The 17,242-nt window shown below is 35.8% G+C and overlaps 3 protein-coding genes across 3 annotated transcripts; 2 read left to right on the top strand and 1 right to left on the bottom strand.

Annotated features, from left to right (window-relative positions):
- Positions 1–11,417: 11,417 nt before the first annotated feature.
- On the bottom strand, positions 11,418–13,030 carry P170DRAFT_365710 (uncharacterized protein; the record flags this gene model as incomplete). The annotated part of the gene is made up of 4 exons (XM_024844721.1): positions 11,418–12,290; positions 12,350–12,442; positions 12,512–12,916; positions 12,974–13,030. The coding sequence occupies 4 exons, from the start codon at positions 13,028–13,030 to the stop codon at positions 11,418–11,420; spliced, it is 1,428 nt and encodes a 475-aa protein (XP_024700841.1).
- Positions 13,031–13,466: 436 nt separating this feature from the next.
- P170DRAFT_512214 (uncharacterized protein) lies at positions 13,467–14,687 on the top strand. Its single transcript, XM_024854968.1, has 4 exons — positions 13,467–13,674; positions 13,735–13,853; positions 13,933–14,401; positions 14,478–14,687. Exons 1-4 carry the CDS (start codon positions 13,476–13,478, stop codon positions 14,567–14,569), a joined length of 879 nt encoding a protein of 292 aa, XP_024700842.1. The 5' UTR covers positions 13,467–13,475; the 3' UTR covers positions 14,570–14,687.
- Positions 14,688–16,136: 1,449 nt separating this feature from the next.
- On the top strand, positions 16,137–17,231 carry P170DRAFT_466832 (uncharacterized protein; the record flags this gene model as incomplete). The annotated part of the gene is made up of 1 exon (XM_024852444.1): positions 16,137–17,231. One exon carries the CDS (start codon positions 16,137–16,139, stop codon positions 17,229–17,231), a length of 1,095 nt encoding a protein of 364 aa, XP_024700843.1.
- Between the last annotated feature and the right edge of the window lie 11 nt (positions 17,232–17,242).

A 17,242-nucleotide genomic window follows, 5' to 3' on the forward strand; every position in this document is an offset into this window, starting at 1 on the left:
GAATTATTATATTACTATATTATATTAATATAATTAATATTATTTTAAGCTTTTTTTATTAAAAAATAATATAAGCCTAAATATTTATAAGAGCGGCCCTGGATATCCTAGGAGTTAAGGAATTCTTAGAATATTAATTAATATTAGTTTATTATAAATATATTTTAAATTTTAATCCTAAATATCTACTAATAAAATAATATGCGAATGTTTCCCTATCAAAATATATAATATTAATTAAAAGAATAAGACTTGAAACTAAGGGTGTAATATTAATTATTTATAACTATTTTAATATAAAAGACTTGCTAATTATAATATAAAGTTATAATAAATTTATTTTAATTAGATTAAATTCCTTATATAAAGCCCTATTCTTTTTTATTTAAATAATCTATAAACATTATTGGCATAATAATTAATATATAATATATATATTAGTAGATATTATATAAAATATTTATATAGAAACCATTAAATAATATTATAGCTTATGGTGCAACCGTCAAGATGATTGATTGATTATGAAGAGTTGGTAAGATTGTTAAAGAGGAAGGAAATCACTAAGTCCCACCGGCGGTAAGGCGGGAGGCTAGGGGCTACTATACATGACATGACTGTCGCTATAGCTATTATAAAGACCAAATCCGCAAAATATCGGAACGTTGTAACATTTTGCCGGTGACTAAGAAGTGATTATCCTTAAAAATTAAAATATATAAATAGAATAACAATAAATAAAATAAATAAATTAATAATAATATAGCAAACTTAACAAGATAATTTAGACATTAAGATAATTTATCAGATCCTGCGGATAACTGTTTCAGTTATTAAATAAAATACTTAAGATAATATACTTGGCAGGGCTATGCAGTATTATCTAAAATAAATTAATATATTAAGTAAAGAGATAAATAGGATAGGCTTAATTAATATTAAGCAAATACTTATATTTAGTAACAAGATCAGGTGCGTCAAGATCGGCTTCACGGATCTACTATCCTTTATAAGCGGGATAGCCGTGCCATAAAATAAAATATTATATGTAGGAGGTCTAATTACGGCCAAGGCGAATAACGTGTTTATTAATAATTTATTTAACTTTATAGTATTTATTATTTTTATTTTAATTTTTAACATAGATAGTGTTAGGGTGCTCAGCTTAATATCTAAAAAGATTAATTTTATTTCGAGCAGGTTCAAGTTAAGTAATTAACAAAACAGAATAAATATACTAAATAAGAAAAAAATCAAGACAATAAATAAGGCATCTAATATATTTAATAATCTTAACAGGGCTAGCAAATTACTAGAATAACTTATAACTAAATTAACGCGTCACAGGGATATTATAGCCACAATATAAACAAATATAGATCTCTTAACTGACATCAAGATCAGAGAACAGAATATATTAATAATTATATAGGTATTTTATGTATGTCTCTGCGAAATAAAGCACTTGTTCAGTATTAAAACAGCTTGAAAAGTCCTGCGGTCTAATAAATAGTTATAATAAAGTCTATAGATAATAAAGCTTCATGCTGTAAAATAATTAATATAGTAAGAATCCGGTCGCTGTGCTTAGTGTTATATTAATTATTAATATAATAGTAGGTAAGAATTAATCCTACTTCTCTGTTATATTAGGATTAGCCATAAGGTAATAATATAGCATAATTTTAATTATACAGATTATACACTTAGTCTGACTATCTATCTGAGGATAATATATAGTGCTATAAAACTATTAAACACCTATATAAGAAAATATATTATACTAAAAGTCTAATATAAAGAAATAATCACGATCAGTAATAATATGCCTCGGAAAACCCTAGTTATAGGATTTTATAAAGTTAATAATATAATTATCTTATTATTTAGCGGTCTAATTAGCTTAACCAGGTAATATACTGACACGTTTAGTAAATTTATTAATAAGTATTAAGTATTTTATTTCTTTATTACAATCACATAAAGCAAGAAGCTTAATAATAAAATCTATTATTAATATATAGAAGAGTTCAGGTATAACTAGAATAAGCTGTAAAGATCCGTAAGAACAGTGTATACACTCTTTATTAATAAGGCAGACTAGATAATACTCAATATATTTACGTAGTAAAGCCCTGCCCTGATTAATTAATAACCTAACTAGTAATTTAACACATTTATCTATACCTTGGTAATTCTTATTATTATAAATTAACTTAAACACCTTATTAATAAATAGTCTCAGGATATACGGCCATTATTCCTCTATTATAATATTATTATTTCTATTATATTTATTATTATTATCGTCGACGGTTTGCACATATTATTTAACTATATAAATCAGGCTGTTATTATTATTACAGATATAAGGAGGATAACAAAAGTTCAGATAATTAAAATAATTAATTAATATAAGAATTTAAATAGCTTAGTTATTATATTAGTAAGTATCTTATATGCGGGTCTTAAAGTCATCTAATAATTCAATAATTATAATAAATATTATAATATAGTTAATATTAATTATATCAAGATCTATACTAAATCTATCCTTTACAGAGATTAGTAATTATAATAAAATATTAGCAGTAATATTATCTTTACCGGGGCGATAATAAACAATAATTTTAAACTGTTAAATATAGACCAAAGCATATATAAGGCAAAGATTCGATCATTTAGATAACACAGAGTTCATAAAAGTTTATTTAGTAATATTAATAGTTAATAAATAATTAGTATAAACAACAGGAGTTAGTTTGCTCGCTTTAATTAAATAATAAATCTTGCAGAAAGTCTAAATAAAATATAATATTTTTAATTTAATTAATTAGTAGTTTTTCTCAGCACCTATTAAAATACAGCTTAGAAAAAAAATAAATTTAATAGTCATTTTTAATAATGGCTTTGATAAATCAAGCCGATTCTTTTTATAATAATAAAAAATAACACCGTATCCCTTATAACTAATATTAAAATTAATAAATAACTGCCTCGCAGGGTTAAAATAACAGAAAAAAAGTAGGTTTATAAAGTAACTTTATAACTCTTAAAAAATAATAATCTCTAACTTATTAGTATCTATTAATTCTTTGCATGACCAATTTTTGCGATCTTAACCTAATTTAGGTAATTTTTTTAATATTATTATTTTATAGGTTTATAGAGGTTTAATAATTAAAGCATATTTAATAATATAATAACAAAAGTATCCTATTAAGCCAAGATAATATTTAAGGTCAGCGAGTAATTTAAAGAATAATAAACTATATATAGCTGCGATCTTTTTATCTGGTATAAATAAATTAAACAAGTTAATATATTAACTAAGCAGTATCACAAATAAAAAAATAAGAAAGGCCTTTTTTAGTTTAAGCTTAATATTAATTAACTATAAATATTCAAAGATAAGTAATAAGTATTTAACATAATTATCAAAAATTTACAAAATAATAATAATATTATTAATATAAGCTCTATAAAATTCCTTAAACTCGCGGAGTATCAAATCTATTATTTATTAAATATACGGGACTAAATTAATAAATCCTATAATAATAATATTAAATAGTTCTTAATCTTAATAAGAAATAACTGCTAAACAATTCCAATAATCCTGTTAAATAGATTATTAATAAAAAAACTTATATACATCTATAACAGAGATATATTAACAACCGCGGATAAAAGTAATAATTTTATTTTAATAAGGAACAGGATATAAGTCTAGTTTAATTTATTAATTTATATTATATAAATTAATTACTGTGTATCCTTTTACTTTAAATTTACAGTCTTTAAAGTTCTAAATCTATTTCTAAATAATAAACATAGGATACGCAGTAGGCGTGTAGATTATCACAGGTTCTATTTTATTTTATTTTATTAAGTTATCAAAAGTATTATTAACAATTTTCTTATCACGCGGACTAAAGCAAAAAATATATAGCTTTAATTTATAATCTAGTCCCTTTATTAGTATTTATATCTAAAAGTATTTAGACAGCTTAATAATACCAAAAAATTAATTAAATATAGCCTAAATATTATAATAGTTAATAACTACTAAAAGTTATTTAACCAGGTCAGGATTATAATTATAAATAATTATCTTATTTAGTAAGATAGTATCTTTATTAATATTATCAATATCTGACTAGAGCGACATTACGAAAACATACATTAAATCTTTTTTAACATAATAATAATAAAAATAGCCGGGTAAAATAAATTATTTATAAGATATTTTATTAAGAAATCAGCAGTACCAATAACTTATGTCAGTTAGTTTAATACAGACAGGAATGATTCGCGGTTCCTATAACTTATTATTAAACAGGTTATTATAAATATCAAATATCTTAGGTTTTCCAGATTAATTAATATAATAAATAATAGCAAAAGCAATATTAATATTTAAAATAATTCCTATCCTTACATAACACTATATAATAACAGTATCTGATAAATTATTACAGACCTTAACAAAAGACAAGTTATTAATTAAATAATTTAATATATATACCGGAACAGTTATACTAGCAGGCTCAAAAAAAATCCTTATTAGACAGAAACAGTTTTTTTGTTTTAACAGGAATTTTTCCTGCTATATAGTCTAGAATAATAATATACTTTATTAAATAAATAGGCGCTTCAGGCACCTGATCGCGTTTAGTAATAATAATAATTAGTATATTAAAATTATCACATAACTGTATAGTAACTATTGATTTAACAAAGTCAAATATAAATCTATACAGAATAATAATATCAGTACCTAATAATATATTCAGACATAACTCAGGGACTAAGTAAGCTATAATACTAATCTTAATAAAGTGATTAATTTTGTTATATAAATTAAAGAAATAAACATTAAATAAAGTAGCCTTAGTCAACTGATAAGCTAATTTTCTAATACTATATATAATAATTAATAGTTTAATATTTTAGATAACAATATTCGGGATCACTTTAATAAATACTTTATTTATAATAATAAACAAGCAGCTAATATTAAGACAGATCTCTTAAAAAATTAAATTAGTTATTAAATAATTAAGTATAACACAGGCAGTAATGTATTACTATATCCGAATATTAATAAAATAATTTATATTAGGATTAGATCGGACAGAGGATTTAATAATTTTAACTTTTAATAAAATATTAATATTAGAAGTAATAGCAGATATTTAGCAAGTAATAAGATATTTATATAATTTATTATTTAACTCAAACAGCTGGCGACAGTAATAACAAAAAGTTATAATAATAGGATAAAGCTTATTAATAAAAGATTCAGTCAAGCAACAAACGGGATTATTAATATTAATAATATAGGCGTCATAATAATCACCTTAGTTATTATATAAAATAAATTTATTACCGGGACAGTTATCCGTGCTGTAATATATATTATTATAAAATCTATTATTATAGAATCTGGCGGGATCTATCAACTTATAGACAATATTATTATTAAATTTATCGTTAACTTAATTATATGGGGTTAATTAGTATAGTTAATAAACAACTTAATTTAACAGGTTTAAAGCAGACAGAGGCAGTATAAGTAATTTTTAATTATTATTTTAATTAGCTTCAATATTAACTTTATAAGCCTATATATACAGCTTGCTATTCCGGTTAATATTTTATTATGGTTTAAAATCGCGCTGGTTAAACTAATTTTAATTTTATTAAAAATAATAATACTAATTTTATTAGCTGTATTAATTACTAAATTAATTTTATTAGCTATAATAATTATTATACTAGTTTAACTGATAAGGTTAATTTATTAATAAGTTTATTTAGTTTAATAACACAGGAAATAGAGAAGTCCTTTATTAAGCGGGATGGTACTAAAATCCGCGCGAGTTATTACAGGTATTCGCGTATATTTATTAAAATAATAATTACCTAAATTAATTATCAGTATATTAACTATTAAAGTGTCTTTAACCAGTGTATTAGTTAGGACTATAGGAGTTAGGACTATATTAGTTAGGACTAGAGTAATTATCTTAGCAATAATTAGGACTATAAGATTTATTATATTTATTATAATTTTTTTGATTTTCTTTATAATATTAATAACTATTATAAAGGTTTTCCCAGAGAAATTACTTTTTTTCTAAAACAAGTAAAAAATCAGTATATAATATATCTAGTTTAGGCGGGTCAAGATATTACTGTAATTATATATTAAAACTATTCTAAATATAACTAATTTAATAAAATTTATTATTAACCTAAGTATTACAGTACAAATAAATAATCTCTTCTATATACACCTGCGCAAAGTATTTGGCAGTAATATTAGCATAAGTAAAATAAAATAATTAAAATTATTTAAGCACAAGCTAAGGATTAGCTTTAAATTATTATTTTAATATAGTAAACTAACCTTAAGAGTCATCAAGGGGTAATTCACGCAAATTCTTTTTTTTAACATTAAATAAAGAGGTAAACCAAAGCATAATAGAGCCTTATAAACATGCTTAAATATTAGCACAGACTAATTCAATATTTTTATAATTAATAATATCACTGAGTTAATTAATAAAGATTAAAATATCTTAATAAATAATTTAGCCAGCTTTTATCTGCGTGTTATCTGCATTAGGCTAAAAGGTGCCTATCTTATTATTTTTTAAAATAAACAAGCCTCCTGCACCAGAAGATCTAGATAGTCTGGCAGGACCTTCAGGCCCTTAAAGTTTAACTTAACCAGATTAGACAGCCTACTAGGCGGTAACCTCTATTTATTATAAACAAGTTTTTATGTTATGCAAGTCCTTTTATAATATTTATTAACCTTAAAATAACACTTTTAGTAATACTTGGATCTCTTGCATATTAGTATTTATATTAATATTATCTTAATTAGTGTGACTTAACTCTGCTATTTTATAAAGCTTTTAATAGCATAACTTAATATAAAATCTTAGAAATATATTAGTATTATAAAGATTTTTAGATAATATAAATAGTATTAATAAGGTAGAGGCAATTAACAAAAATCATATTAAGCGGGAACAAGATAAATTAATATTATTAAGCTTATTTTCTTTAGCTTAATAAATAAGTTCCTTAGCAGATTTAATTAACTTAATAATAATTTCAGATAGTTTAGTCAGATTAATAAAATTAAATAAATATTCAGTTATTTTATTAAATAAACGACAAATAATTTTACCAAAAGTCATACTAAAATCTTTTAAATAATTTAATTAAATAACAGTAGGCGGGCTGTCAGGAGTATTAATAAATAATCCTATTAAATAAAATATAGCTAGATTAGTAGATTCTGGATATTTAACTAGTTCAACAGATAATTTAATTAGTTCAGGGAATTCAGAAAGTTCTAGTTCTAATCTAAGTCTTTTAAATAATTTATTAAAATTAACTAATTAGCTTAATAATTAATCACTGGCAAGCGAGAATAATTATAATTATATAAAATTAAGCAGGATAAATAGTTCAGGTTATATTAAGGGATTTAAATTATATTAATTTATAAAATTACTATTATTATTTAAATAAACTGATATTTTAACAAATTCTTTAACTACTTAATATACACTTAGTTTATAAATAAGCTAGTCAGATGGATAAGGCTCTTGTTTTACTGAAGATAGCCAGGGAAACATTAATAAAATAAACTTAACATACTGTATAATATTATTACTAAAGTTATTTAACTAAGGACAAACTACAACTTCGTGGAATTAATTTAATTAATAACTAAACTTAACAAGACAGGTTGTTATTGATCAGGGATGATATTAAAACAAATAAAATAATAAAATAAAGCAAATAAGGCAACAAAGCAGCAAGATAGCTTAGCGTGATATTAATTTAGGTAAATATAAATATATTAAAATAAAAGGCACGTTAAGCAGGATAATCAGGTAATAAGGCACACTTTAAGCAGTTAGTAAGTGATCGGAAAACCCATAAAGTCTAATAGATTAAAACAAAATCAGCCAGAAATCAACGAAATTAAAAATATAAATATTATAATAAAAGCTGTATATTTAATAAGCAGCCAGGAAGAGTCTAAATAAATTTAATAATAAAAATCGCTGATTGGCGGAAGTTATTAATAAAAATAGAATAATAAAATAGACTAGAACCCGGTCTTGACAATTAAAGCAGACTAGATAAACTAAATTGTTTAAAAAACAAAACAAAAGGAAATAATAAATATCTCTAGCGATATAGAGCGATCAGGACTCCCTAAAAACCTGGATATACTATTAAAATAGTATAACTGTTAAGATAATTAATTGATTATAAAAAGTTGGTAAGATTATTGAAGAGGAAGGAAATTACTAAGTCCCACCAGCGGTAAGGCGGGAGGCTAGGGGCTACTATACATGACATGACCGTCGCTATGGCTATCATAGAGACCAAGTCCGCAAAACATCGGAACGCTGCAACAGCTTATATATAATAGTATAAAGGAATTATAAATCTTAAAAAGTCTAAATTAACTCTTAGGATCCTTACTAGTCTTTAGAACTTTAAAATCTTTAAATCTACTAGCTAATTTATAAAATAAATCCTTAAAATAAAAAGATAATAAATATATTAAAGTTATTTAAACTTGTAAAGGGTACTTTAATTTAGTAGTCTTAGTTAAACTTTTTTAAGTAAAAAGTTCTTAATTATTTTTAATTTTTTCATAAATAGCCTGTTAAAAGAGAAGTCTTTGGAATATATTAAAAGATAATTTATAATTTAATATATTTTATTTAGTTATTACTTTTAATATTAGTTATAGATCTTTATTTTAAATAAGCCTTTAATATTTATTATATAAGGTAAGTATAATTAAAGTAAATGCGGTAAATCTTTATTTTATTAGTTTTATTTATTTTTATATACTTTATAGATAGTGCAGGAAAATACCCGGTATATTTATAATTTTAAGTTAAAAATTATATTTTAAATTAAAAAGGTTACTTTAATAAAAATCTATAATTTCTTATATTATTATAACTCTAATTAGTTAGTAACTTGTATGTGGCTAGCCATAAGAAATATTAAAAATATTAATTAGTTAATATTAAGGAACTGCCGCGCGAAGTAGCCTAAGAATATCTTTTTTATATTACTTATGTTATAGATTTATGGGTATTATAATTTAACTTTACTAAGGATATAGCTGGTATACTAAGCTACTATAGATATAAATATAATAATAATAACAGCTCTATATTTGCTATATTAGCACGGATATCTTTTTAAGAGGACCTGGACACACAGAATAATCCCTAGAATAGCCACCGCAGATAGCAAAGACAGAATTCCTAGAGAGACATTCTACGCAGTTATTATTATACATAATTAGATATAGTTATTATATAGTAATAAGAACACCCACGCATTCTACTCTGCCTGAGAAAGGTTAAATAAGCACTTAATATCTAAGATTAATAACCTTACCACCACTTTATCACTCGATATTTGATTTCTGTATTAGCCTCATTTCTAAAGGGATTATTGGTCGGAGATATCTCTCTTAGTTGATCTTTCTTCTCATTGTCAACGTCTTCCCTGGTGCTCGGCTCTTTATATAGAGTCTCGGCGGACTCCAATTCCTGAGCACTCATATTTGCTACCATGAGGGTCAAATAGTTGTAAACACAAAAATGATCCAAAATGTACGTTGAGAGCAACTAAGAAAATTTTCGAGGTCATGTTTGCCCTATCTCATCCCTTGCATCTGGATCCACCTTCCGAATGCAACCAGAGATCAGGCATTCGACGAGTGTTCGAGGAAGAGTTATGAGCACTTTGGAAGGGGTGTCTTCTGGAGAATGAAATCTCGCATGGAATTTCCATATCCAATTAGAAGGGGGTTCATCACAGATTGGACCTCGGTTTAGGCCAGCTCGACATCGCCGGTCTTATTAACATCCCCGCCCTATCTAGCCTCTTGTTGGTAACTCACTTTATCTATGGGTATGCGTAGTGAAATAATTACCCAAAAACATCACCGCACAACTTGATCCATCCTGCGTTTCACCTGATCCTAAAGGAAAAAGAAAGGGAGAAAAAAAATACAACAGCCGGGATTCGCTGGTGGTCACCTAACAGGCCTAAGGATGTACCAGTTTCATTATTAATAACCTGAAGTCCTCTTACCTGCCCTGATTTGCTGATGATTGAGCCCTCTTGTGCCATCCTTGCAGTCAATAACTTATAAAGGAGAGCATTTTGTATATATTCCACTCTGTGTTTTGAGGAATCAAAACTGATAGCACTTGCATTCCAGCATCCCAGGATGCTGGAACGCAAGTGGCTTGGCAAACAACATGAGCCAGAAAGACCTACCAACCGACCCCTGCATGTAACCGACGCGTCCGGAAACCAGTGATATCTCCTATTCCAGAGATGCAGTGGTCGGTTGTTTGCCAAGCCACTTGTGTTCCAGCATCCTAGGATGCTGGAATGCAAATGGCATTAAAGGCCCCCGAAAACCGCAACCGACTTTTACAAAGAGAAACCCGGGACAGAATAGACAAGAAAAAGAATGATAATATAAGGCGAAAGGAGCTTCCGATAGTGAGAATAACCCATTTTGCTCTCTTTGGCTCTGTAGTGGAAAGTAGATGACTTGAGGATGCAATGTAGCGATTTGACTAAAGCCACTATTCAAAACTTCAATTCGTCAGTCTCCTGGTAGGTCCAATTCAAAGCAGCCTGCAATATGCACCTGGCCCTCAAATGTCACCCATGGTGGTAGCAAATAGCCATCAGCGCAAAGTGCTTCAATTGTGGTAGCCCATTCGCGATTTCCTGGCTGTAGACTTGATCGCCGACCGGTAACGACCTTCTGTGAAGATATTAGGCTCACGCCTTGTTTCTATGGAAGGCATGCAGAGATAGATGTGTGTATTCCTATCGAGATGGACAAGGGGTCCCTAACTAGGTGGTGTAATTTGCTAGGCTATATAAGAGACCGTTGATTCTCAGCTTTCCTAATGTAATAATTGGTTCTTTCGTTGCCATTCCAGTACAGCTTCACTGGATTTACTTTGCTTTCGCTAATATTATTACCACAATAGAAAAGAGAAACCTATGGTGGATAGCCCACAATTCATGTATCACAAAGTCGGGGTAGGATAATACGACCCATGTAGCCCAAACCCGATAGCCGAATCACACACAGCACGTCCAACCTCCAGCATAGTGCGTGCGTCCAAGCAGAGAAGGTAACTTGTCCCTGTGTCTCCATTGAGAACAACACTCAGAAGATACCCCGCATCTTCGGCCTGTGCTTCGTTGTCGGGGATAAAGATGGCCTCACCAGGGGTATGGTGGTCCTGCTCCCACAGCCAGGACTCTTGCGTTTCGAGGTCGACTTTTGCAATGGCGTCAAAAAAGGATGACTAGAATCAGTTGGCAATGTCGTCAGTGAGGTGTGAATGAGGATTAATTTCATGGGCGGGATATCTCACTTTTCCTCGATTCACAAGGTTGTAGACATATCGGGTCTTTCTTGTCTTGAAGCGCGGGTTGATCGTTGGCAGCTCCCCGGCACAGTTGTCATCAATTCTTAAAATTGCTTCTGCTTCTTGAAGGCAAGTAGGTTCAGACGTGCTCTCCTCGGTGTCCCTGTGGCTTACAGAAGGCAGACGGTAGCGAACCAAGCTGGGGCGCGCGTGCTCACTGCCATAGTACCTCGTGACATTGGGACCGGTGGAGACCATGGCATCATAGTATGAGCGCTGGATCACCTCGTCGGTAGGGTACTGGATGATATCGCAGATAATGTCGGTGGACCCGTCATTGCTCGTCTCCTGCCATGCGTTGACAGTATGGAAGCTAAAAAACGCCGGGCTCACGTACGTAGCGACGACGCCTTTGCCGTGCAACCGGTCAACGACATACCATCGAGCCTGGACATTGTGATCGAAATATAAAGCGTCTGCTATGTTTCTCTCCCAGAGTAGTTTGAGCCCGCCGGCTCCATAGAGGGCGGGCCAGATACACAGGATCACATAGTCGGTGCTGAGGAAGAATGAGTGCAAGTAGGCTGCCTTGACATCGGGGCCCGTAATGGTTGCGATGATCTCGGTCTGCCCAGTCTGTGCGGAGGTCCTGAAGATGCGGTACGTTGCGTATCTGCCGATGTCGAGATTGTAGTTGTAGGCGTCTCCCGTCGTGGCATCGAACTCGACGTGGGCGCACGAGAGCGGCCCTTTGAGGTCGGGGTGCAGGTCGATTTGCCGGGTGACACCTATGGGCTCCAGTGTATCTGGGTTGATCTTGATGGAGTATGAGTCAGTCGCTTTGGAGAAGTGTCGAAGAGGTGGGAGTATCCTACGTGTTTCAGCACATTGGCATCGGTCAACGAGGTCAGACTGCGGAATCGAGCGCCGTCAGGACGCGATCGGAAGATTTCCGGCACACCAGGGGCCTAACGCGTGGTTCGGTCAGAGAATCAGATGTAAATCTACCAGTGGCTTGAAGAAAAGAAAGAGCTAACATTGGCATGTAGAGTGACTCCAGCATTGACAAGCCCCGGGTCCTTGGAACTGAAAGGCGGATGAAATATGGACTTGACCTTCCGGAAGATGCTCTCGCAGGGATCCCTCTTCTGCCCAAAGGTGATCCCCTTCAACGTTCCAGACTTTCGCGCTTCTTCAACAAGGGCATCGACTTGCCCTCGCGAGTTATATAGCACCTTGCACGTCCCCGTGGTGGATTGGGGCACCAGCTCAAATCGGTGCACGAAGGAGAACCCGTCGAACCAGTGGCTGAGCTGGAAGGAGCTGTCGTTGACTTTGTATGTCCCGGGGCCAACTCTGTACAACGTACCGGCGAGCTGGTTCGGGAGGGATCCAACGACCTGGAGCTCAATGGGGGTGCGCGTCTCGACCGTGGCTTCGAACTGCGGGAGGATAATATTGTCAGCCAGCGAACCTCGCCATGTCAGACAGCTACCTACACCTGCATCATTCGGCCAGTCCTTGAACGGTGCTCTGGGATGCTCTTGGTGCGCCATCTGTCTGGAAAGGCTATGTCTGCGCGGGGAATGTCAGGAAGAAAGTAGTGTAGTGAAAATGATGTAAAACAAGACGAAGAAAATCGGAGAGGACCACATGAAAAGGTCAATACTAAGAAGTGCGAACCCAACAAGGATTACAATGATGTCCCTTCCCCACAGACCCCTGTTGATCACCCGAACCAAGTTTGGCGGGGAAAACATGCCGACCAGAGTGCGCTCCAATCTCCCAATCTCGGAGGGTTTCTATGGCAGCCAGCAGGGTTTGAGCCCGCCGGTCGGCGACTTTTTGCGCCTAGAAGCTGTCGGGATTATTGCGGGCGTTGTTGATTTCTGGCGCCTGCTTCGCCAGGCAGGCAGCATGATTCTCCGCGACTACTTCACGCAGAGGATGCCTTTCAAACTCTAGTGTATAGAAACGATTCCGTTGTCAGCTTTTGCAACGATGTCAAAGGATTTGCAGACAGTCCAGGTTTCCAATCCAGACCCGGATGTAGGCGCGGTGACCAGGATCCCACTAGACCTTGATCGATACAGGGTGGTAATCGCAATCGCTGCGGCTTGTATCTTTACAGGAGCCGGGTTACTACCAGAGATCCTATATATTGTATTGCTAAAGGTTGCAAGGCTCAAACTTTGGATAGGTACGGAATACTCCCTTCTCCGCCTAGAGTACCGACTTGCTAACAAGGCCATTCCTACAGTCTTTACGGTACTCGCATGCGCAATCGGCGCGTTCAGCGTTCTGGCTCTGCTTCGCCGGACCTGGAGCCTCGTTCGCTCCGACTCTACCTGTCGACCGACTGGCAGCAAGCGGCACCATGTGAGTCTAGTTGTGATTCATAACTGGTCCATGGTCCATTTTTCAACCGGCTAATATAATGATCTGTTCGCGTACATAGCTTGATTATTTCCAATGGAACTTTTTCACGGGGTTCTGTTACATCGCGGCCCTGATGATAGCAGCGATTAGCATGAGCCAGCAGGAAGACGAGAACATCGCCGACACATCGACTCGACTCATCAGTCTGCCCCTGCCGGTTCTAATCCTTCAAGTTAGCAGCCAGTTGCTATGTGCTTGCGTGATGAACCTGATGCACGCCCAATATCCTTTCCGCGTTTCGTCGATGAACAGAACAGCGCTGGTGCGACCCGGGGTCTACACCATCGTCGAAGACGTGCTCGCGGTTGATGGTGGACAAGGAGAGGAGTATCGCCGACTGCTCGATGCTCGATATTGCTCAAGCAAGGCGATTCGTGTTCTGCTGGCGCGCCTCGACTTGGCGTGGGGCCTTTCTGGAGCGATCGTGGCGACAGGGCTCATCACTCTCATCGGGACTCTCTCAAGCAGGGATACAGTATTCCTCATTGGTGGGTCGAGCTATCCGGTTTTTTTTTTTTTTTTTGCGGGGAATCTGTCGCTAATGCCCTGTTTGTTTGTTTCTAGGATGGCTGGTACCCTGGGGGTGGGCCGGACTGCTGGCTGTGGTTACGCGATGGATGTGGGATAATGCACTCATGCATGAAAAGGGTGTATAGCCTGGGAAGAGGTGATGTGGCATTTCCACGGGGTCGCAGTTTAGCCGGTGTAAGCATTTAGTGGCCCAGTGTAAGAGAATATTCTCGGCATCTTACACCAGCTCAGCTCTTCCATGTGACATATCTCAGCCGGTGTAAGCCTTGTACTAAATGAGCTTTACATGCCCTATATTAGGATTCTTTAGGGGCTATTTAGGGTCCTTGTAGCCCTTCTAGATTTTTATAGTCATTAGCTTTTATATATATTTCTTTTATCGTGGTTGGGACTATTGTTGGGCATGTGATAGCAGCTGATCCGGTATAAAAATGTTAAAAATAAAGCTTAGCCAGTGTAAAAAGAGCTAGTGAAGCTAGTGTAATTACGATTATATAATGATGCTTTTAGTATTTTTACACCAGATCAGATTGTACTCTTAATTGTTTCTTATACCGCGCCAGCTGTATGCCTGCAGGCTACGTCCCACTGCTCCAACAAGTGAAGTGTGTCACGAGTCTTGGTCACATGGCCCGTGAACCCTAAAGTATAACCGCGTAGCGCCTGCACTTTCAATCTATACTACTACTATTCGACGGTATTTGTGCTTTACAAGGTGATAGGATGACACCGTGCCATAAGGACAGTGCCCTGACGACCTGGTTAGTACTGTGTGAAATGCGAGCGAGCGCATCATAAGACATTGGGGAAGAGGGGGCCGGAGTCCCCGACAACTGAATCAGTGCTTGTGGCTGTTGATGGAACACTCCGCCATCTCACTCGCATACATTGCCTCATATAGCCTAGCTCAGCGCAGAGTGGCCCAGCTACCACCTAGATAGGGATTCTGGTCCATCTCGATAGGAATACACACATCTATCGCTGCATGACTTCCATCGAAAGTGGCCAGATGAGGGGTTCCGAATGTAACCTGGTCGTGTCTCAGTGATAAGATGGCCAATTGGGGCCGGCGCTCCTGGCGGCGCAGTCGGCTTGCATCCGGAGCGGTTCCTGGGGTCAGGGACTCGCCAAATTAGCACGCCAGGCAATTCCGGGGGGACAATGAAAAGTCAGCCCCGTCATGCCCGTAGCCGCAAAGGTAGACCCCGGAAGAAGCCTTGCCTAGAACTTGGCTGGCGTTCCGGATCAACTGCCTTAGCGGCGCACTGATCGTTCCCCCGCGCGCTCGTTGGCATTTATTGAACGAGCCTAACCTTTTCTACCGGATGTTGGTGTTGGAGATTCCGGGGAATGTTAGCGGGACCATATGCACTGCACTGCATTGCAGCACACATAAAAGGCTACACCACCGCGTCCAGTCGCACACTCGACCAGTTTCGGAGAGATAAAACTTAATCCCACGAGACAAATGGCAGACCAAGGCCGGACTCGGACTCGGACGGAAGAATTCGTCGAGGCTCCGTTGCGGTTGGCGTGTGAGGAATGCCACGCGCGCAAGATCCGTTGCGAACTGTCCGCGGCCACCAGCGGAGGTCGCTGCAAAGCATGCGCGCTAAACCAACGACAATGCCTATTTTCGCTTCGGAATAGGACAGGGCGACCGCGAAAGCAGCGTCTTTCTATACCGTGCAAATGCCCCAAAGCGTCGTCTTCAACACAACACCTCCGTCCGCCAGCGGAAACTCCTCCAACTGCCCTCCCGCCGGGGAGTCGGGTCCAGCGCAACACATGGGCAGGCTTTATCAGCAGCGCACCACTGGTGGGCCCCTGCAGGACGGCCAAGCGCACATGTGGAGTCCCGACGACGCTGGATGGAGTAATGGATCTACATGGCAAGCACAGCAGCCAGGCGCCGGGTTTGCATCACCTCCAGCATCCTTTGATAACTTTCTAGCACCTGAATGCCGTGGCTGGGATACTGTCGGCCAGTTGATCATGCAAGAGTCGGGTATCGGCTCTCTGTCAGACGCCTCTCTCTCGGATATGGGGTCAGTGGGCGACTCCTTGCAAATCGACCCGATCGTGCTCCTGGGGAGTCCAGGGGCTCTGAATGAGACCGACGGAGAGGGCCCCAGCGGACCCGGAGACAAAGGGTTCCTGGATGCGTTGAAACTCTACAGCGGATTGCGTAACAACTGCCAGTCCACGACGCTCGATATTCTCACCGAGGCCGGCCGGCACAAAGTGCGAGTGATATGCAATCTCTTTGACGAGCTGAGTCAGGCGGCGTTTGCACTCCAAGACGATACTTTGCATGCATCGCCGACGGTGCGCTCCGACATGTCCGAGGCCAAGATCATCACGGTCGCACTCGGCGAGGCAATCCAGGTCTGCATCGATATCATTCAGCACAATTTCCAAATACACCAATCCACTGCTCCAGCTCCAGAGCCTACAGGAAATTGCGGCTCGTGCAGTCTCTCGGAGCAGCAGCAGCTTCGCCCTGCCAGGCCGGACTCACGGAATGACCAAGTAGCTGGAGCATGCATCTGCCTCGCCGGCGTCGACGAGAAACAATTGCGCGTTCAACAGAACGGCCTCGAGCTCCTTATCTGTTTGGATTTTTCCCTGACTCGTTTCCGCCATGTCATGTCCAAGGTCGAGTTCCTGGTTGCTGGTCCCCCACAGGGGAATTGCGATTGCTGCATCAGTTCGGTCCCAAAAGTGGACACTGCACGCTCGCAGGTCTCTGCACTACTGAAGAAGTTTCGCAACTTTCAAGACTGATGGGGGTATGG

This window comes from Aspergillus steynii (genome assembly GCF_002849105.1).
Source record: "Aspergillus steynii IBT 23096 chromosome Unknown P170scaffold_7, whole genome shotgun sequence".
NCBI lineage: Eukaryota > Fungi > Ascomycota > Eurotiomycetes > Eurotiales > Aspergillaceae > Aspergillus > Aspergillus steynii.